Genomic DNA, 21,984 nt, shown 5'->3' with positions numbered 1-21,984 from the left:
TTCACAAAGGCACCCCAGTGCTTTGGTTGATTTTGCTCTTTCACACCTATGTATGGAAAGCTAAAAAATTTATTAGTTTAGCTTTTAACAGCTACATACTCGAGGCCTGTGCCTCCATTCTCCCAAGGCATCAGAGCTCACTGTCTTCTCTGGGGGGCCTGAAGATGCTTAAATAGACTTCAGACTGGAGGTGAGTGTTGCCTTCTCCACAGCTGATGGCTGTAACACTGATTGCCATCCTTTGGTTCTGTTGATAATGTATTTCAGATCATTAGTTTTAATTAAAACTGTTGCCCTTGTCTTAAAAAAAACCTCAAAACAATTAATGTATGATGGTACATATGTTGTCTTCACATTAAAAAAAAAAATAAATCTTTCTACTCTATCAAATCAGATCAGGACCAATTTAGCCTGAATTAAGCACTTATGTAAACCACTGAGGTTAGGATGTTGCCCTTGGCTCCTTCAATAGCCATTACAGAAAGGAGAGGGAGGCTGAATTATCCCCCAAATGATGGTCCTTTGCTATAGCAAATATTGTACAACACTCCAGTTAAGCAGGTTTTCCACCTGGGCTTCTTAATCCACTGACTAAAGAAAAGTGTAGGTGTCAAAATAAACCTGCCCACAAGTAGCCTAAAGTGTAACAGCTGGTGGGGCTGGAAGAGCAGAGGCAGAAACACCCAGCTGGGCAGGTCCCTGTGTTTGGGACACTGCATCACACCGTGCAAGCACAGCAGCTTCCTTCAGCCCTGGGAGCTGGGGCACGGCACTGCTGGGAGCTCTGGGACCCCAGCCCTGGATGGGATGCCACAGGATGAACCCACAGGAGCTCTGAAGCAGGGCTGCCAGAGCAAGCTGAGGAGAAGTGCACTCCTCATCCTCACCGCTGCCTGCCCATTCCCACGGTGCCAGGCGGGCAGGGAAGTTCCAGCCACCTCCTTGGGCAGGAGCAAGGGAACCACAGGGAGCCCCAGGATGGTGCTTGGGTGTCACAGTGCTGACCCAGGGCTGTGCCCTTGGCTCTCTGCACCCTCAGAGCCCACTCTCTTGTCTTCTGCTGCTCCCCACCAGTGCCCTCCATCCTCAGCCCAGCTCCAGTCCCTTCCTGCCCACCCCAGGCCAGCCCTGCTGCTGTAGCAGGAGATCTGGAGCCTTGGTAGTTGTTTGGGTTTGTTTTTTTTTAAAGCACTCTAGGACTATGGCAGTGGCTATCTCAGCTGCAGACAGTTTCTAGGTTAATGATCCATAACGTGTGGCTCAGTGGCTGAGGAATGAATGGATGCCACTGAAGCCCACGGTGAAATTATCAGGTGGGCTGGGATTTAACTCTGTGTCGGTGTGCAGCTGGGCTCCCCCAGAGCTCCAGAAAAATCCATACATTTGGGGCGTGTCAGCTTTCTTGTGCAACACAAGTAGGAGTTTCTGAACACTGTTCAGAACCTCTCAGGAGGCATTCAGCCTAGTGTCTTGGCTGAAATTGAGTGAGTGATTGTGCTGTCCCCTGGTTTCATTCCATCTCTCTGGGAAGCAGAGTGATTCATGAGGGTGGATGGGACTTGATGCTCTTTCCCCCACGGGATTTGGCACCAGGGCGGTGCTCAGAGCTTATACCCACAAATATTTTGTGTTTTCAAGCTGTGACTTCAATGGACTCTCATGCAGCATTAAGCTCTGATGCTGGGAATCTGTCTCCATAGACTGGTTCTCAAGGCTGTGTATAGTTTAGTAGTTTTATGCTCTTGGAAAACTGATTTATGAACATTTATGTTTGTTTATACGTAGAGTTTATGATGTGAAACAAAATACATGTTTTTCTCAGAGGCCAAACAGAACAGCTCAGCTCTTAATCTCCAAATAGCATCCCAGATAATTTATTTTGTTGACAGCTGGTACAATGTGCTGCTAATCCAATAGTAGTTACTGCACATTAGCAGCCATACATCAGCTGCCTCAAAGCACTTTGGCATGCTCCAATAAATAAATTCCACTATAAAGCTCAGGGCAGATCTCTCCAGCATGCAGCAGCCCCAGCTTGGAGGGAGAGGTGAAAGTTTGGTGCTTGGCCAGGGGAGGCTGGCTGTGTCCATCAGTGATCCCAAGACTGCATTAATGCTGAGTTTAGGACTAGGGCTTCTTGCTCACAGCACTTCATCTTTGAATAATCTTGTAGGAAATGTCTTGCCATAGCAAGTGTGTCTGACATTCCTAAGCCCTTGCCGAACAAAATTAAGAGAACCAACTTGGTGGGTTTTTCCTGAGGTTGCTCCCAGGTAACTCCTGCCCAGATGATTGCAGAGGAAAGTTACAGAGTACTGAGAAACTTGTCTGAAATCCATTAGTATCCTTGTTAGTGTTTTCAGTAATGCTTTCATCAGGGACCATGTGTTTTTCTACACTTCCACTGACCATGAAGGTATAAAGAGACACATGGTGCCTGATGAAATGCATTACTGAAATGCACCTCCAGCAGCTGTGAAGGTACCTCTTAACACAAAATGCTTCCCATGAACTGTTCTCCTCCCTCTACATCTCTTTGTACCTAACAAAACCCCTTCTTACAGAGGGGTCTCCCCAAATCACACCAGAAGATGGGCATTACAGGCTGTCTGGCAGCTGCTCCATCCACTGAAAGGCAAAAGGAAAGAAGAGAGACACAGTTAGAGGTTGCAGATTTCTTTTCCTCCTTCATCATCATTTGTGGCTCAAAATTCACATGGTCTTCTCTGGGAAAGAGCTGTGAGAGACGTGAGCCCCTAGCCTGTAACCTCAGAGGCAGAAAGCAGGCAGAGCCAGAGCTGAGCTAAATGAGAAAAACCTGCTCATCTCCAAGGTTTTAAACCTTCTGCATCCCAGCTGGCCCCATCCCCCCGGATTTGTGGGGCCAGAGGAAAGGTCTGTAAGCATTTAGACTGTTTCATGGACTCTGACTTTCCCCAGCATCATCAGTGCCTTGTGCATGAAGGGGCAGCAGCTCCCTCATCACGTCCCTTCTCAGTGGCCAAGAGGGGCTGTGGCTCTGCTCCTGTCCCCCCCTGTCCTGCCTGGCTCAGCTGCAGCTTTGCACATGCCTTGGCTGTGCTAGAGCAGCAGCCAGCACCAAAACACAGTTTATTGGAATCTGACATCTGTTGTTGCGGTTTTTTGTTTGTTTGGTTGGTTTTGGTTTTAAAAAAAATTTTCTTTGTGATTGAATGTTTCTACTCCAGAGGATGGGCCCTGGGGTATGTGCTACTTTAGTTACCCCTAATCAGGGATAGGGGTGGAGGGGAAGGGAACAAGCACCCAAACAATGGGCAATCTGCACGGAAAAACATTTAAATATTTAAAATGTCAGATCTGTTTTAGTGTTTCTTTAATAGGACTCATTCACAAGGGCTCACATGAGTCTGTGGACTCAAGTTTAAGACTAAAAGAAGCATTTCTCACAGTGATGGATGGACCATCTGCCAGTCTCCCCTAGTCCTCATGACTGGGTGGTTAAATAAGAAGGAGCCATTCAGCATCTGCCAATTGTGCTTTTCCAGTGACCTTTCAAAAAACTGACTTCTTTTTGACTAAAAATAAATTTAACATTACCAAGCCAATGAGGCAGACTTCCCCGTGTGTTTTGAATAACACCATTGTTTTGAAATATATCTTGGCTCCCATGTAACAACAGCCTGATGGTAACAAAAAAGGTGGTTTAAATTGGTTCTGTTTATTGGCTGATATTCAAAACACAGCAAGAAAGTTGAGCTTCTGTGCTATCCTGTGACATGCCATCATTAGCACTTCATGAAATGAGAGGAAGGGAGAATAAAATCGCCTAAACATTTCTGGAAACCTTCTCTGAGCTACTCTTTTATTCAGGAATTTTCACTTTCAGAGCACCTCTGTTGCAGACTATTTCCCCATAATGACGTGTCTAGACTTTGATGGAAAAATTTCCAGGCAGCTCTTATTTCTCTGTCCTCTTTTCCCTTTCCATCCAGGGGTGAGCAGTTGGTGTGGTGATGATGATGTCCAAAATGGGAAGCAGACTCTGAACTGAGCCAGTTCCTCAGGAAAGCCCTTCCTTGGGGGTTTGATGAGCCCAGATATGCATGTACAGAAAAGCCTGGCCTGAAGTGGGGTGGGATTGGTCCTTAAAAGAAGAATTTGGTAGCAGAGGTGAAGCTGCAGAAGAAGGGAAAAGGCAAGGCAGGATTTTGAGGGTGCCAGGCTGTAATGATTTGCTTTATATCTGTACATAAAAATGCATTTGCAGCATGTGTCTGTTAAATCACTGACACAATTTCAGATGTTTCCTCTACAATTTACAGACCATTTCTTAAATCCAGACCAGTTTTGTTGAATCTGTTGAAAGTTATAAATACCTTCAAGACAGATAAATATTCCTGGCTTTTGTGAGAACCAAATGGCAGGATGACAGACCTGCCAGCCTTGCAAATGCAGATTTTTTTTATCAAGAAGGAGCACTACTACATGGTAGTGATGTGTGGCTGCAAACTAACCATGCTAAAGGGAGAAGGCAGGAAAAGTCACTTCTCTCTTAGCTCTGCTCAGTTAAGGGCTCAGCCTCTCATTTTCCTATTCTTTGGCTCTTCTCCAATTCCTGCATTTTTGAACTTTTATTTTCCCTCATAATCAGACTGATATCATAGGGATTTGCATGGAAATGATGCCCTCATCTCATCTCAGTGCCAGAATTCAACAGTCTCTTGTTCCTAATGGAAAAAAAGATGTGAGATTTCCAGACAGCCCCAGTTTATGTGGTGAGTTTTCTGCTAGCCTATATGCAGATCCTATAGGCTCTGTGATGCCTCCATCTAATTTCATGAAACCAGATGAGAAATAGAGAAAAAAGTATATGTTAATGTGGTGTGTGCATGTGTAAGTGTTAACCAGGTCAGTGTTTCTCTGCTGCCCCACGAGGCCTGGCCTCTGTCACCTTGGCTGTGTGAAGAAAAGACCCCAAGTTGCTGGGTTTTCCCCAAAGAGAGCAAAACCACTGTTGTTTTGGGGCCCTACAGTGACCCTCTGCTGTGTCAAGCTCCCTGAAAACACAAGCAAGTATCAGCAATGGTTTCTAAGTTCTGCTGAATTTGTTTGGTACAGTATCCAGTCCTTTTGGGGGTTAGCTTGTTGGTCCAAAGGAAAGTTGACTCCAAATTCTACTGTCTGAAATGAACCATTCCTCCTCCATCTAGCAGCAGGTGAAGGGGGGTTCAGGAGATGGTAGGACTGGTAGAATGAAACCCCTCTAAAAGCCTTGTGCCCTCTGGCTTGGGTACCCTCATTTGGAACCAGCAAAGGAGGGCTGACAGAAATGGATCCTGAACCATTTTCAGACATGCCAGATGGGTGGATTATACTGGGAATGTCATTCATCCAGAGGGAAGAAGCTGATGGATAGGCCATGTGTGTCTTGGCCCTTTTAGCATATTTACTTCCTTGCCAAAGCTCTGGGGAGAATAACCTGCTTTTAATGGAAGCTTGCCCAAACAACACTCAAACATTGACACAAGTCTCTGCGTGGCAAGTTTGAATCTACCTGGCTTGTTGGCTCGCTGCTTCAGAAGCCAAGCTTCAGTGCAAGCAGTGAACAAATGGCAGAGTGATGCTCCTGCCTGGTGCAATGTGAAGCAGACAACACAGGAATGTGCACCAGAGAGCCAGCTCAATGGAAATCAAGACCTACTTTAGCATCAAATGATGTATTCTCAGCTTTTAGAGGCTTGGCCTCAGGCCGTGTTTTCATGCTCAGCTCACCCTGTGCTTTAACTGGAGCTGAGAAAGTTGCTGACTCCATCCTGTGAAACCTCAGCTGCCCGGGTGGGGAGCTGGCCTGACTCAGTGCCAGCGTCATGCTCAGACCCACTGCCTGCTCTGAAGACACTGAGCTCCTGTGCCTGAGCCCGTGTGAGAGCCTCTCCCCATCTGCAAGCCAGATTAACCAGGTCCCTGCCAGTTCCAGGAAAATGCCACTGGCCTGAAATAACGGGCTCAATGTGTGTCCTTTTCCTGGATGCCCAAGCTTGAGCGGATGGTTTTCCCTCCCACGAGCACACAGGTGTTCTCTCTTTGGGAAACACACTGGAACAGTAGATCCCATTTGTGGCTTTTTGTTAAGCTTCCAGCCTTGAGGGGCAGAAGTTGTTTCAGTGAAAGGAATTAGAGTTTTGAGGTGTGTGTGGGCAGGATTCCTGCCTTGTTCTTGGGGATGCTAAAGTCCCCCAGTATCTGGGGCTTTTTGACTGTTGGGTGTGCAGGAGCTGAGGGAAGCAGCAGTGGGTGGATGTCTGCAGGTCATCCCATCTGTCTCCATCCTGATGGGAAGGGAGTCACTGAGGAGTGCCTGCTCTTCTTGCAGGTGCTGAGATCCACCCCCAGATCCACCAGGATGCAAGGCAAAAAAGGTCTTTTTCCACATGTGTCAAAATTAGGGACAGGAAAGTCTTTATTTATATACTATGTGTAGGTGCTTTCTGGCTTTCTTTGGAGACATCCTCTCTGCCCTCAGTTCCTTTTCTCCTCTCCTGTCTCCTACTCTCCCCCTCGCTGTCCCTAGCAGCCCCCTCTCCCTCCCTGCCCCTGATGAGATCCTCCTGCTCCCAGGAGTCAGGGCTGGCAGGCTCCTCTGTGGCTGGAGGGATTGGCTTTGGCAGCTGTGCAGGAGCCGGGGTGGTGCCCTCCCAGCCCCTGACTCACTGCAGGGGGAACCACATCCCTCCCAGGGAGCTGACTTGATCCCCTTTGAACTCCAGGCCTCTTTCCACCTCTTTCCCATCCACTTTTGGGTTTAAGGATTCAGAGAGGAGGAAGGGTATTGTACAGAAGGGCTCTCTGAAAGGGACCAGGGCTGCAGATGGACATGGTCACTGCCCCGCACGGCATTTGACACCTGCTCTGCTTGGGAAGGGCAATGTGGATATTTCTCTCTGCCTGATCATCTGAGAGGGGCTGCTTTGGCATGACTCAGGAGTGACTGACTTTGCCCAAAATAAAGATTCCTTGCAAGCATGCATCACTCTTCCAGAAGACTGTGATTCACCAGAGGTTTGCCTCCACCCTCTTTGGTATAGTCTACAGCTGTGATTCCCTTTGGAGCCTTTTTTGGGTTTCTTTCAGCCCAAAACATAGCTTTGAGAAGGGGATTTGTGTATCCTGGGCCAAATTCTTCTCCCATTCAGTGCGTATGGGCCAAGTTGCTCAGACCCTTGCAGGCCACATCCAAGTTCTCCATTTCGTATCGAGTTCTCACATCAGACAGGCATTAAAAGGGACTGTCACGGGCATTTACTCTGATTTTCTGTGCTTAGCATCCACCTCAGATTCCCTCCAGTGTTCTGCTCCAAGCCCTTAGTCTCTGCCTGGTCGAAGACATGGGTCTGTATCCAAGATCTGAGGGGAGACCTGTCTCTGTGACGGAATGTTGGCAGCAGCTGATCATAAAACCTTTCCAGTGCATGGAAAGGCTTCCAAGGAGACTCCAGCTGATTCCACCTGGTCATCTCCAATGCACCACATGGAGGAGATCTAAAACTGCAGCTTATTTTGCTGTCCTTGCTTCTGCATGCTTGTTTGCCTTTAAGTAATTGCATCTCATTTAATTGTGTTTTTCTACGTATTTGATCTGATTATTAATTTATGGCATACCTTGCTGCCTTGGCTGAGCTTTTCATGCTGTGTCCCCTCATTTTTATCTTCTGATGCTCACTCTCCAAGGACCTGTGCTTCTGCCTGAATACCATGTTAACCTTGGACACCAGATGCTTGTTCTTTTACCCCAAGGTCCCAAATCACCTCTGGCAAAAGCTGACATTATCTTAAAATTGTCTCTGAATCCAATATAAATGATGTTCTGGCCTTAGAAACTGGAGGCTGCCTGCAGATTTGGGCCCCAGCTCCTCATCTCCCCCATTTGTGACCAGAAATGCTCTAGTACGTTCTCCAATCCCCTCATCATCTGCCTCGGATTTCAGTGCATCACAAAGGGAGGGGAAAAAGCTCTCCAGACCCCCCGGCAGCCCAGCTAGAAAATGTTCCAGCCAGAACCAGTTTGTACTGATTTAGCAAAGTTTTGAAAACCTTAGAAGCTGTTGATCCAAGGCTTGTCCCTCTGTGGTAAGGAGACTCATGCAACTAGGAGCCTTTGAGGATGTGCCCAGCGAAGAAGGTGCAAACACTTGAGGGTGAATGTTATGAAATCTGGAGAGCATTTTAAAAGGACATTTCAATATTTAACAGTGACAGAGTGGCTCAAAGAATTGCCTGGGGAGTAGCTCACAGTCCCACTGCTGAAGTGATTGTTAGGAAAGGTCAAATAGCAAACTGCTGAGGACACTCACACCGAGCCAAAAGTCATGTTCTTCTTCAGGATGGTATACCTGATCTGCTCGGGTCAAACAGTCATCTCTGTTTTTATCTGCCTTGCTGAGACAAGAACATTTTAGGAAGCTAAAGCTAGAGCTATGACAAGTATTCAAAACACATCAAGGAGACTCCAAACTGTCTCAAACCTGATTTCAGGGCAGACATCAGAAATTATTGCAGCATTTTAATCCTTTGCTTGACTTGTATCATATTTTTAAAACTTTTTCTAAAACCAGAAGGGCTGAAGCTTCACTTAAAAAGAAGGGGGAAATTTCACCTAATGTGATCTCAAAGCAGAACTCTGAATAAAAAGTGAATGCTCCAAAATAAATAAGGTTGAGCTCAGAAGTGGAAAAAGAAAAGCATTTCTTCAGATATAACCAACTTAAGCGTGGTGGCTCTGACTTTGCCAGGTGTTCTGTCTTTGTTGGTGCTCACTATCTAAACAAGTTTCTTTCAGAAATGCTCTAGGAACTTCTCAGTTTGCTCTCTTTTAGCATGACATTTAAGGAACTGGACAGCAAATCATTCTGGACTTCAAAAAAGCCTTTGATTTCACTTTAGGCTTCTCAAGCAGAGGTTGTGACAGGTATGTAGGTCCATGGTAAGCAATGGCAATCAAACAGATATTTCCAGCTATTTTTGTTGCCTCTTTGTAGCTCTTCCACGGTGTTATGACCTAATTCTCACCTTCCCCTCAAATATTCCCCAATCATGAGACACTAATTTTGGATTCATGATTTAGATCAGATAACAGGAAGAAAGTCTTCACTGTGAGGGTGGTGAGGCACTGGTGCAGGTTGCCCAGAGAAGCTCTGAATGCCCCATTCCTGACAGGGTTTAAGGCCAGGTTTATGGGGCTTTGAGCAGCTCGGTGTAGTGGCAGGTGTCCCTGCACATGGCAGGGGGTTGGTGTCTTCTACCCAAAATGTTCTGGGGTTCTATGCTGCAAATCACACGCAGCCCCTTCTTGTATTCACCATAAATACAAACCAATGCCTCCCACAAGCTTCTCGGGTCAGAAGCTCCCGGATTTATTAATCTGTTAATGAGGCTTCACAGCTTTTTCCAAACTCAGAAATGTAAAATGGTTTTCTGTGAGTCCTGCCCTGTGCATTCCTTTGCAGTGTTACCATTGCCTCGATGAAGTGCTTTGCCAGAGGCAAGGTACTTGTCCACCTGCAAAGGCAGAAGCTGGAAAAGCTCCTGGTGGGAGAGAGTATTGGGGAAAGTGTGGAAAGAGTCTGGTGAAGGAAGACTTGGTGGTAAAATTATTATTTTTTTACACGCAGGAGCAGCTGACAAATCCATCCCGTCTGTGCTTTCTGTCAGCATTACAAAATTAGAAAGTTGTTTTCCAAAGAACATGAAACTGCTGAAGAACAGAAACTGAAGTGCTGTAAATAGTGCTGGGATCTTTGAAGCCACAAAGAGGAGACTGTTCTGCTGGGAGATGCCAGGCCTGGGAACACGGCTTTCCTTTGTCCGTGCGTCATTATGCAGCAGCTGGCGTGCGCTGAGCACAACTCCCAGATTTGCTAGTGCTGCTAACTCAGGACAAAGAGGCAGTGGCTGCCTGGGAGTGGTGGCCAAGAGAATTCTAAGTCCTTCAACCCACCTGGCTCAATGGGGCAATGGTCTTCTGTGGATACACGTGGTAGGGTAAAGAACCGGTCTGCAGGCAAAATTTGCTCAAATTATCAGAGATAATTGTTTCTGTTTTGTCTTGGAAGGGATAAAGAAATCCCAGTTCTTCCTTTTAGGAGATACAGCTCAAACAGAGCATTCCAGTGCTCTGTTTGAGCAGTTTGGCTTAAAATGCAGCTGAGGAAGCAACAGGCACTGATGGGGTTAGTCCTGAACCTGGCTGAAACCTCTCTGTGGATACACCCCAAGGGGAATCACAGGGTACTTTGAGTGGATGCAGCTCCCCAAAAGTGTCACCTAACAAGAGATGGTTGAACTGAGCCCAAACACACAAGACAGCTGTAGGAGCCCGTTATGTTTTGCCTGGTGCAAATGCATGTGTTTGGGGAATTTAGATCCCATCCTACACCCCTGTCTGATTTCTGGATGGATGGTGTCTCGCCTTGAAACTTGGAGCTATTTTCTTCCACCAGTTGTCCGTGGCTGGGCCTCAGCTTTGCACAGCCCCTGCTCAGCTTTCAGTGTTGAAAGCAAAGAGGGTCATTAAATCCCACTGACCTTCAAAAGAGTCCCAAATGAAACCCTAACAACGTTTTTAATAAAGGTGCTGGCTCTGAAGGGTTTTGTCTCATGCACCTCATGCCAGATAATGGCACAAGAGAGGCTTGTAAATGGGAACTTTATTAAACTTTATTAAAGGAGTCACAGGAGCAAGGACTACACCTTTCAGCCTTTCCATGGGAGAACCCCTGCATTAAAGCTCAGTTTTAAATTAGGCTGTGGAAAGCAGGTTTAACCACTCACAGTGATTTTATCACAAGTGTATGCATGGAAACATTTTCTTAACTAATGAACACATGGTGAAGTGGTTAATTGATTGTAGGTGCCTGGAGCCTCCATGCATTGCCCTGATTAATTGCCTGCTCAGCTTTTAGTCTGTGAATGGCTGCAGGAATGAATGTCCCGTGGAGTCAAGCCTGAGGACAGCTAACCACAAAACAGGAGGATTAGGCACAGTTTCACCAAGGAACGGTAGCCAAGATCTAGGGGAAAAACCTGCCAAGATCATCAGCTGAAGTAAGTAACTCAAGAAGGAGCTGGGCAAGTTTCCAGAGCTGCAGAGTATGAGGTAAAGCCATTAACAGGATTTTTGGTTTTAAGATAATGAGAGATTGGTTAGTGATTGGGATTTCCTGGACTCCTGAGGCTTAGGAAATACTAGAAACACGGATGTGGAAGGCTGGCCTTGGGAAAGTGGGCTCAGGGGCTGCTCTGTGCCAACAACCAGCCTCCCCTGGCCCAGTGCCCTGCAGAAGGAGGTGCCTGGCAGGATCTGTGTCACATTGGTGTTCCTAAAGACGAGGGAAGGGTGAGCTGCCCCATTTGTCCTGGCACTTGACAGCCATGGGGCAGCAGCTGGTGGTCTGTACCCAGAGGAGGATGGAGTTACCTCCAAGGCACGGGGTCTTTCAGCTATTTTTATTATGTCCCATTGTTTGGACAAAAGAAGTTGTCCTTTTCAGGGACAAAATTCACAAAAACCAGACAGTGACCACAAGAGCACAATGAGGTGTCTGCTTACAAATTGAATCTCTTGGGGGTTTAATGCCAAACTCTGTCCTTGCATTTGGAGAAGCCATAGAGAAGGTTTTTCATTGTAAGGGTTTGCCAAAAGTGTTGTGGTGAAAAGGAGGATTGCATAAAAAAGAATTGACCACTGGCTGTGGGCTCTAAGTCCAAGCAGAAATGGTCAGTGTGTGCTGGCACCCTGCTGAACAGCCAGCAGGAGCTTGGATGATGATGGATTAGCCATTTCATTGAGCTTCTTACTTGTCTGTGCCCTTAGGCTCCTCCTGTGTACCTGCGTGCTGGGGGCTGGAGCTGACCCTCTCAGATCCCAGCACAGAACTGCCATTGTGCTGCCCTTTGGAGCATGGTGGCCCCTGGGTCTGGGAGCCAACATGTTTGCCATGCCCACTAGGAGAAGGAAGAGAACCCCCAAAATCCTCTGGTTGCTCTCTTCTTGTTATTTTTAAAAAATATGCACAAAATACAAATAGCATAAATTAACAAAGCCTAATTATCAGCCTAAATGGAGAGAGATCTTCAGGTGGGCCTGTAAGATGGAGCTGGAATTTTCCTAGAGCACCTTGTTACAATCAGATTGCGTCAAACCTGGTACGAGCATGTACCATTGCCTCTGGCTGGGCAAGGGTTAATGTGATTCATGGAATGTCTCATGACTTCAAGTTTTTTCCATAAGCAAATGATCATTGCAAATCTCTCGGCATGCTTTGCAGCAATCACCAACAGATCAAACAAATATTAATAAAATAATTAGCTCATCAGAAAAGGGTTAAACCACACTACCAGCTGTGTCTTCACAAACACCACAGCATCTGAACTGCAGAAGTAATGTACAAACCCCATCTGTAATGGAACAAGTTACTTTTATGCCTATGCATAGAACTTCTGTCTGTGACTCCCTGAGGAGTTTGCTTCATCTTGGCATTTTTCAGTGTTAACCAAGGCTCCAAGACTGATGGATAACCAGGAGTTTTAGTTACTAGAAAGGGATACTCAAATACTTAAATATTTGTATGCATTAGCCCTTGTTAAATTAAAACTGTTTTAATCATGGGTTTGTTGCAAGAATCTTAATTCCTGTCATGACTTAATGTAATCCTGTACCATAATACCTTAATGCTGAGAAAGCCTCTGCCTGTTCCATTTTCCACCACCCTTTCCTGTAGGATGCATACAGGGGCTTGGGAGCACACTGGCACATCCTCCTCGGTGTGGACAAAACTGGCTGATTAGCACTCACATGAAAATATCAATTAATCAATCATCAATAAGGTGAAAACCAGCAAATTCTTCCTGCCTGCAGTGATCCTGCTGAAGCAGGAGATAAGAAATGGGGAGGAATGGTGTAGGATGGGAGCTGTCACCCTGAGGCAGTAAAGGAGAACATCAGTGGCTACATCATTCATTAGGGACACAGTGGAAAGTCAGCAGTGAGTATTGCAGCCTGGAAGGAACGGGAGATTCAGGCCTGGAGATTGGTCACCTGTGGTTTGGGTCCAGACCCACCCGAAACTCTGGAGATTAAAAAATTCAAGGACTGAACAAATGATGCTTACCTAGTTTTGGACAAAGTGTGAAACTTGAGTGATTCAAAGGGGGTTGGTTAGGGTTCTTTTTAAAGCCATGAACTGCTGAATTCCTGTTTTGAGGAAAAATTGACTAAGCTTTGACCTTCATTGCCTTGCCAGTCCAAGTTTCCCACATTCACACACATGCTTTTCCTAGAAGAAGTCATCCAGAGGAACAATGTGCCTTTTGTTAGGAGCAGCCGGCTCAGTTAAATAATGCTGCTTTCAGATCCCTCCCCGGCACGGAAAGAGCTGAGTGCCCTTTTGGTTTGCTGTCTCCCATTACCTCAGGTTAGGCTGGGCTTTGCAGGCTGTGAGCTGACAGACAGGAGGCCCCAGGCCTTCTGAAGAGGTGTGTTTGTTTTCTGAAGCTTGCACTGAGCAGGTCTCAGCTCCAAGGCCATGGAGGAGCTGCCCTGCCAAGCCTGGGCCTCCAAAGGGTGGCGGGGAGGAGCTGCTGGGTGGGATGAGGAGACACCAAGTCTGGAGTCTGACACCTACTCAGAGCCACTGTCCACAGCACTCGAGAGGAACAGAGGATAGAAAAGAGCTCTTTTTAGGGTCTCCTCTGCCTCAGTCTGTGCCTGGGCACACTTGTTCTTGGCTGTTTGCTTTTGTTTGTGTTACCTTGGCTTTGACTTGTTTCCTGCCTCTTCCTAGCCAGCCCCTCGCATCTATTTTTGCTCTCGTTTATTTTAGAAAAATTACTTCTCTCCTGGTTTCCCTCTTCATTTTTGCTGGTGGTGAAAGGGAGGATCTTTTCCCTTTCTGTTTTTACAGAGATTCACTACTACTTCCTGTTTTTTTTTTTCCATCCTGCAATTGAGGCACACTAATGAGTGCACACACCAGTGCTCAAGAAATAGGAAGCTCTTAAACCTCCCCCCCACCGCTGGCTGTGATTTGGGTAACGGGTTTTGGGGCAGGTGTGGAGGGTGCAAACAAGGCCTCAAAAGGCTCATGTGACAGTTCTCTGCAGGGGTCATGCTTAGGTGTCAGTGCAGACACCTGCTGCAGATGCTTGCTGTACATTATGGTGTCTTGCTTTAGCAAACCACTTGTGCAGCCTTTTAGCCAAACCATCTGGATGAGGCTGAGAAGGGAGTGGAGGGTCTCGTGGAGAGGACTTGCAGGTGCCAGTGGGTGAGATTTAACTTGTGTTAAGTGACTGTGCATCTGCCTGTCAATCCTGAGACTCCCTTAGGAGCTGCACTAACAGGAAGGATGATTAAAACAAGATAAAGGCTAATGGCCTGTGAGCTGCTTTTGACCAAACACCAGGATCTTTCAGCTGCTTTGTAAATCATTCAGATGCATTTATAGAAATATTTTACTTATATTTTGTGATTCCAAGTATAGGGTTAACACTCTAAGATGCTAATTTTAAATGATGTTTTGGCCTTTGTCATAATCTAGTTCTGAGTGATTTATCTATGATATGCATGTGGATAAGAACTCACAGTTGATGAATTAAAAAGCAGAGGAGAAAAGAACATGTTTTCATTACATTATAAACTCCTTAATGACTTCAGAGCTTTCAAACCATGTAATTAAAGCTTTAATAAAACAATTCATACTTTTCTGCACCCAGTGCACAAGCCGATTAATGCTGGCCCATGTTTGGGTATGGATGCAGCAGTTCAGGGCTTGGCTCCAGAGTGTTGGGGTGTGGGGCTTCTGCTGTGTTAATCCAGATCCTGGGGATTTTAAGACCTTCTGCTTCCAACTTGTCCTGCCTGCAAAAGACCAGAGCCCACAGGCTCCTTGATCTTCTAGTGCTATTTGCAGCAGAGAGAGGAATGATTTGAGGGGATGATGATGGTATTCTTTTTCTGAGCTGGTGCTAGAGGAGAGGAGAATTTTGAGGTCTTAAATGCACTATGACACAGAGGGAAATCTGCTGTTTAGTGGGCATGAAGACCTTCTTGAGTGCAATGGCACTTGAGGGGACTTGAATGTAAGAATGAGGGAGAATAAGGCAACTTCTTAAAAAATTTTTTCAGTGGCACTTCCAGTGACTGCCCCCACTTCACTGCTCCATCAGTTCAGTGCATGTTCAGTGCTCAGCTACAACCTTTGCAGCAATATTTTTGAAATCACAGCAGGAGCAGAAAGCAATCTCTGTCCTCTTCAACAGAGAAGATAGCAGCAGAGGAGGTCAGTGATGACACAGGGAGCAGCTGCAGAGTGGCAGACCCATGTGCTGCAGGTCAGCATGGCCCTGGGGCAGTGTGGGCTCCACTCTTTGCTCTTCCTAACACGATTGCTGCCCTCACACACCAAGCTGGCAGTTTGCAGCATCTCCTCACTAGGGGCTTGCTTGCCAATCTGTGCCTGCCCTTGTCCCTTGCTCAGTCCTTGCCCCATGAAATCTGTGCTTAAACATAAATATGGTCCTTCTCCAGAGTATTAACTGAATACCAAATGTATTGGTGGGAGGGAGGTCACTTTTCCTCTTGCACCTGGCTTGCTCTCTGGAACTGTGCCACCCTGAAAATGGGTCACGTCAGAAAACTGAGGAGTGAGGACTATGGCAGCTGTATCACTACTCTGATTTTGCTGTTTTGGTCACATTATATGATTTCTTTCTAAAGGGGATGCAGTGAGGTACTCAGTCCTCAGTATAGCAGAGAAGGAGAACAGTTTCAGTGTTCCCTGTTACCCTCCTGAGGAATCCCAAGGGAGCTGGAGACAGCAGGAGACCTGCAGAGCAGTTTCAGATAATTCTGATGGAAAAAAAATGTGGTCATTTTGGTGCATCAACATTCTACCACACTTCTTGCTGCTGAATGCAGCACTCAAGGGGAGCATTCTTGCTTCCAACAAACTGTATTTCTTTAAAAACCTCAAACTTATTCATAATTATAAATTTGGAAACCAAAGTAGGTGACTGACCTTGCAGATGTTGAACCAAGCTGAAATGCAGATGTTGGTGCAGATGGTATGGAGCACGATTTAGCCATGACGACAGCAAAAATATGTGGGACACCATTCCTCATATCATCCTGCAGTATAACACATTTTCCTAACCATGAATGTTATTTGTGGACTTTTTCCAGACCACAGTCTGCATATAATATTGTCATCTTACTCAGCCTGGCCAGGGAAGCTCAAATAAAATATTCATTTAATGATTTGAACTGAAAAGGCTGTTGCTAAGAATGGGCTTTCTATCAAGTCCTGATATGAAAAGAACCTTTTTTCCTTCATATTTGTGAGATGTGTTTAGTTTATAGGTGCTGAGTGAATATTTCCACCCTCAGTAAGAGGTTCCAGGGACCAGTAAATTTTGGCTTGTGCTAGAATGAACTTGTACATATTTCAAAAGCAAGCAAGCTCCTGCAATTTGTATGCAGGGAGCAGAGATGTTGTATTCTAGTCCCCATGCCACTGTTCCAGGAGGTTAACAAGCCTCAATTCGTTCTGAGCACGTGCCTGGGAAATTTATTTGATGCCTGTTGCTGAGGAGGAGGAGGCTCAAGCACAAGAGCTGAAGGCTCATGGCTCTGATGTGGTGCTGACCTTGGCAGCTGAGCTCCATCTCTGAGCCTGCCCATCCTCAGCCAGGCTGGCTTTGTGCTGCTTGGTGCCCACAGCTGGGCTTGGCCAGGGCATGGCACACCTGCCTGCTGCTCTGTGAGCCCAGTGTGCCTCCCCTGGGCACCCTTTCCTGGCCTCACACTGGGGCTTGCACTGGGGTGATTCTGCTGCTGAGGCTGTGCCTGGTGGATCTTTCTGGCTACTTCATCTGCTTTTCTCACCTCCATCCCGATCACACCTGCTTTGCTGCTCAAGTCAAGCCAGTTCAGAAAGCTGAGCAGGTTGAAAATGAGGAATTTGTCCTTTTTTCCCCTGCTTGCTCTCTCTCCTTATGTTTCTTTTGGAACTGAGGGAACTCTGGTGCCAGGTTACACCGAGCTTGTAGGGATCCACAGCCTCAGGCAACCAGAGTCAGGGTCTAGTTTCTAGCCCCACCTGGATTTGCACAGCTCAGCCTGTCCAAAGAAAAACTGTATGTGATGGGTGAAAAAACTAGATTTTTTTTGTTTTTGACCTTTCCAACTCTCAGTACATTTACTGCCATGAGGTTTATCTTGACTACAGTCACACTACAAGTGTAGTAGTAGATCTCTGTTCTGATACACAGAATTTCTCTGCATGCAGTCACACCAGATGTTCAAACTAAGGATGTTATGAGTTATATTAAAGTATCTAGTTTTTAAAAATAGATTTTCATTTCATATGTTTAATTGACCTGTTAAAAGATGGAGAATAGATGGTCATGAAAATTAAATTATTAAATTTTTATAATTTTGTCCTTGTCTTTGGAAAAAACCCACCATCACTTTCATTCTGAAGAATTGCTGAATCTCTTCTGTAATCTTCCCACATACACTTATTTCCCAGAAAACACAATTGACTTTAAAACATTTTATTCAGTGACAATGCTGTTCACATTGACACAGCAATCTCAAAAACAAAACCACTTCTGAATGAGGCAATTTATTACCTGTTTATTTTGGTGGTGTAAAGCCTGTTTCCCAGAAGAGGAAATCCTTCACCTGAACAGTCTGCAAGCTATTTTTTTGTAGGGGAATTAGTTTGCTACAAATTGTTGTAAACAATCTGACATGCCTGAGTGAGGCATTGCCCACATTTGCTCTGATTGAAATCTCATCTGGCTGGACTTTCTGGTTTTCTTTTTTATTTTTTTTTAAATTAAATTTTTGCACCAAAGCTAAATAATAATCCCAAAAATGACTGAGTAGTGTAACTGGCGGGCTAGTGGGTATGAACACATTGCATACAGAAACAGAATAAGACTAAAATCTGCATTACAAGAGGTAATTAAAATAACTACTGCTGATGTGACTAATGCTATTAAAGCATTAGTGATAGGTCAGGCCCTGCTCCAACTGGCAGCTCTATTCATTTGCCGAAACAGGGCCTTTCCATAAAAACTGATGAGTGCAAAAGTGCCTTATTAAACTGTGAGAAGAGATGAAAAATACCTTAACACGCTTTCAGAGGGGATGAGTGACACACAAAGCTGGTGCCTGCATTGCAGTGAGAGCAGCCACTGGTGCTGCTGTTAGGCAGACAAAGCCGTGTTACTCTTAAGCATTCCACTAATTAAAAATAAATGCATGTTAGGAAGCTCTGCAAATTTCAGGAACGTGAAGGAGGGGTGTTTCCTGAATTTTTGAGCAGTGAAATAACACTGCAAGTCCTGGTGAGACAGGGAAAAGCACAGTTGCTGCTTTGATTGCCCTGGGGTAGTGATGAGCATTAAAGCAGGTGAGATATGTACAGCCTGGGGAAAAATTTTGCCCTGAATTTTTATGATTTAGAGAGACACTGTCGGGTCAAATATGCTCTGCAATGAAATGTTATTAAAGCCAAAACCCAAACCCTTTCCTTCTGAACTGAAAATTAAAAAAAAAAAAAAAAACAAACCAAAACACTCATTTCTTCTCCCTTTCTCTCAAAATCTACTGCAGGGCTTCTTCCCCTCCACTCGTGACAGAGCCCACCTGCAGTGCTGCATCCAGCTCTGGCCCCAGCACAGTAAGGACACTGACTATGGGAGTGAGTCCAGAGGATGGACTGGACAGAAAGATGGGAAGGGGCTGGAGCATCTCTCCTGTGGAGATACCCTGAGCGAGCTGGGGCTGCTCAGCCTGGAGAAGAAAAAGCTCCAGGGATACCTTACAGCACCTTCCAGTATCTAAAAGGGGCTCAGGAGAGCTGGAGAGGGACTTTTTACAAGGGCATGTAGCAATATGACAAGGAGGAAAGGCCTGAAACTGAAAGAGGGCAGGTTTAGAACTTCCACCCACTCCCACCCACCCTCATGGCCACACCTGGCCCTGGACATGGCTGTATCCTACCGGCCCAAGGAGCAAGAACTGAAACTCAACAGATATCTCCTGGAACAAAGATAAAACCAAACACTACAAAAAGGTAACTGTAATGAAACAGAACTGTAAATGATACTTATACATGAAGTATAATTTAGAGGCATAATCAAACAAAAGATTAAAAACTGGATTTATCATAGTTTTTCCTTTAAATAGCACTAATTTTTTTTTATTATAAAGATAACAGTATTTTACTGGTGAGAAAGTTTATCCACATAAGTAACGTAGAAAGTGTACAGTGCATCTGCTAATTAACTGCAAGAAAAGGGTTATTTTTTTCAGGACTTTGGCAATAAAAGCAGATGTGCTAAAGGAATTTCCATATAAACACACATTTATTAATAGCCTTATCAATATTTCAATTATTTATTGAGTTTAGTATCTCATCATATGTTTACAGGACCAAGATATTTTTATTTTGAAGCACATTTCCCCTTAGAAGCAGCATCTGTTTGTATGTGCATACACGTGCATTTGTCCCAACCAGGGATAACCTTCTCAACCTTCTCCTCCCAATTCCAAACAGGAACTACATCTTCAATCTCTTTGTTTTCACATATATAGTTATCATAACAATGCTAACAAGACTTTGAAAAATGTCTTCCGTCCCCTCTTGTCATAAAGAATTTGAAAGCTGACCAAGCTTAAACTCATCCTAAACAAGGGACATTTTTGATGCTCTGGTAAAGATTTTTGCTGCAGGACTGATGGACTACAGAATGACCACCATAAGCTGGACCCTTTAAAACACCCATGGTTGTATTCAACGAGACCAAATTAATTTGCCTCCTCCCTTCCAAAGATACTGCTCAAGGTACAGCTTGATCAACTGCAGGACTAGGAGAAAAATTAAAGGAATTGCAATTCCTCCTTCAGATTTCTATAAGCACTCTTCCTGAATGTTCTTTTATTCAGTTAGTCTCTAATTAGTATCAGTTATGATGTACATCCCCCACACCAGCTTAATTAAATCATACATTCAATTCATCGAGTATTCCACTGTTCCCAAAGAACTACAAAATAGCTCTTCTTTAGTAGATAAAGAGGAATAATCACCTCATGGGACAAGCCAAACACCAACTGATTGAATCATAAAGCAAGTCTTTACAACTAACTTGGATATTAAATACATTCTAACACAGATATCTCGCTAAAATACTTTTCCCTCTTCCTTTATAAAAAATAACTTATTTTTGTGTGCCTAGATCTCTCCTCCAGTTTAACCTTCAACTCACCCGAGAAACACAGATGGTGAGCGTGCTCTAGCAAAGCATTACTAAGCTTTTTGTCTCCTGATTGAAGAGTCACTCCCATGTGCTGAGGCCATCTCAGTGACTCTGTAACAGTGCAGTGGGTGCAGCATCATTAGATGTGCAAAGGAGTTGTGCAAAGTTTCCTTTTTGGAAATGCTGCCTCTTGGGTTCTTAAAAGTGTTTTGACCCTTTCCCCTTATTTTTCATAGGCAGAACTGAACCAATTTATTTTTGTTTTCTTTTACTTCTTAACAGCCACTTTCTCTAGCTCTGACAACTCAGAGCATGGTGCCTGATCAGATAATGAATGTTTACATGTGATGGTCAGTGTTTCCAAACTGCTCCATTGTTCCCAGCCTCGGGTGAAGCCCTGATGCCCATCAAGACAAGAAAGCAACAGGAGAGGAAGGAAGGATTTCCTGCCTGGCAAGAGCAGCCCTGTTTAAATCAGAGATGGAGTTAACCCCCCATTCAAACAAATGCACACGACACACTGACACAGATTGCCTGGATCTGCCTTGCACAGGATTACCAAATCCCAGTGAACTGTGTTTAATGAAACAGGATGAGATGATTCCATAGTGCTGGCACCACGGCAGGCAGAGGAATGATCACAGACTGTCCTTTGTTTGTTTGTCCCTCCGGAAAAACATCCATTCTGTCGCCATCCTCTGCTCTGCTGCAGCCTTTTGAATGTGCTGAGTTGTTTGAGAGATTCTGGGGGAAAATTTACAGCCTGGCCATCATGTAGGTTATGGTTGCTTGGCTGATTAAAGAAGGCTATGTATTTCCTTAATAATTGTGTTTATCCTCAACTTTAGGGTTTGTACCTCCAGCAGGAGTGGGTTTCCTCTTTGAGTTCACACCTGGTAACACCAGTGGATGCTTAGGCACTTGACAACAGGGTAGATGTGAAGATCTGCTGCAAAATCTGAGGGATCTCTTTGGTATCCATGGCAATGAAAGACCGACCTGCTGGCAGTGTCCTCTGCAGCCTAAGGAGCAGAATGAGGGACAAAACACAATTAATACCTCAAATTATCTTCCCTACCACAAGGCAGGATTCCTCACATTGCTGTTACCATACAATTAAGGTTTGGAAAAGCAACAGAGGGGGAAAACACTGAGAGCAGGTAGGGCACAGAGTTCTTTCAGCAACACAAACAAGAGTGTTTCCAGAGATTTCTATCCATGTCCTCTTTCTGACATGCCAGAACTCCATTTTGATCAAGGTACCAGTGATCCCATGAGGCGTCACCACAACTGGTTTGCTGAGGACAGCTACAGAGTTACACTGGAAATGAAGATACTTATTGTAAATTGACTACCATGAACCCACAGCTCTTTCAGTTCAACAAATCCAATGATTCTAATTGTGCTCTTTGTATTTCGTAGACATCACTGCAGGTTACATGGAAATGTATTCTTCTGCCAATATTAACCTGACACATTTTTATTCACACCTTAATCCACCCTTAAAAGTCAAACTAGATACATGTCACAAATCCCATCTCCCTCATGTCCAGTTAGCAGGCTTGGAATTTATTTTTTCTCTGCTGTTTACAGGAAATTTTGCTCTATACTATTCCTCCAAGTGAGTAAAAGTAAACTCTCACTTTTAAAATTAGTAAAAAAACCCAAAAAACTGCA

The 21,984-nt window shown here is 45.0% G+C and overlaps 1 protein-coding gene across 1 annotated transcript in view; it reads right to left on the bottom strand.

Moving 5' to 3' along the window:
• Nucleotides 1-19,397: 19,397 nt before the first annotated feature.
• Nucleotides 19,398-21,984, bottom strand: part of VWA8 (von Willebrand factor A domain containing 8) — a 188,389-nt gene continuing 185,802 nt past the window's right edge. Inside the window, exon 45 of the mRNA XM_018908692.3 lies at nucleotides 19,398-21,329. Coding sequence (XP_018764237.1) covers nucleotides 21,221-21,329 — 109 coding nt within the window. The 3' untranslated portion in view covers nucleotides 19,398-21,220. The remainder of the gene's footprint in view (nucleotides 21,330-21,984) is intronic.

This window comes from Serinus canaria, chromosome 1 (assembly GCF_022539315.1).
Source record: "Serinus canaria isolate serCan28SL12 chromosome 1, serCan2020, whole genome shotgun sequence".
In the NCBI taxonomy this organism is placed as follows: Eukaryota; Metazoa; Chordata; class Aves; order Passeriformes; family Fringillidae; genus Serinus; species Serinus canaria.
The sequence above is the reverse complement of the archived record's forward strand: the minus strand, read 5'-3'. Positions and strand labels throughout refer to the sequence as shown.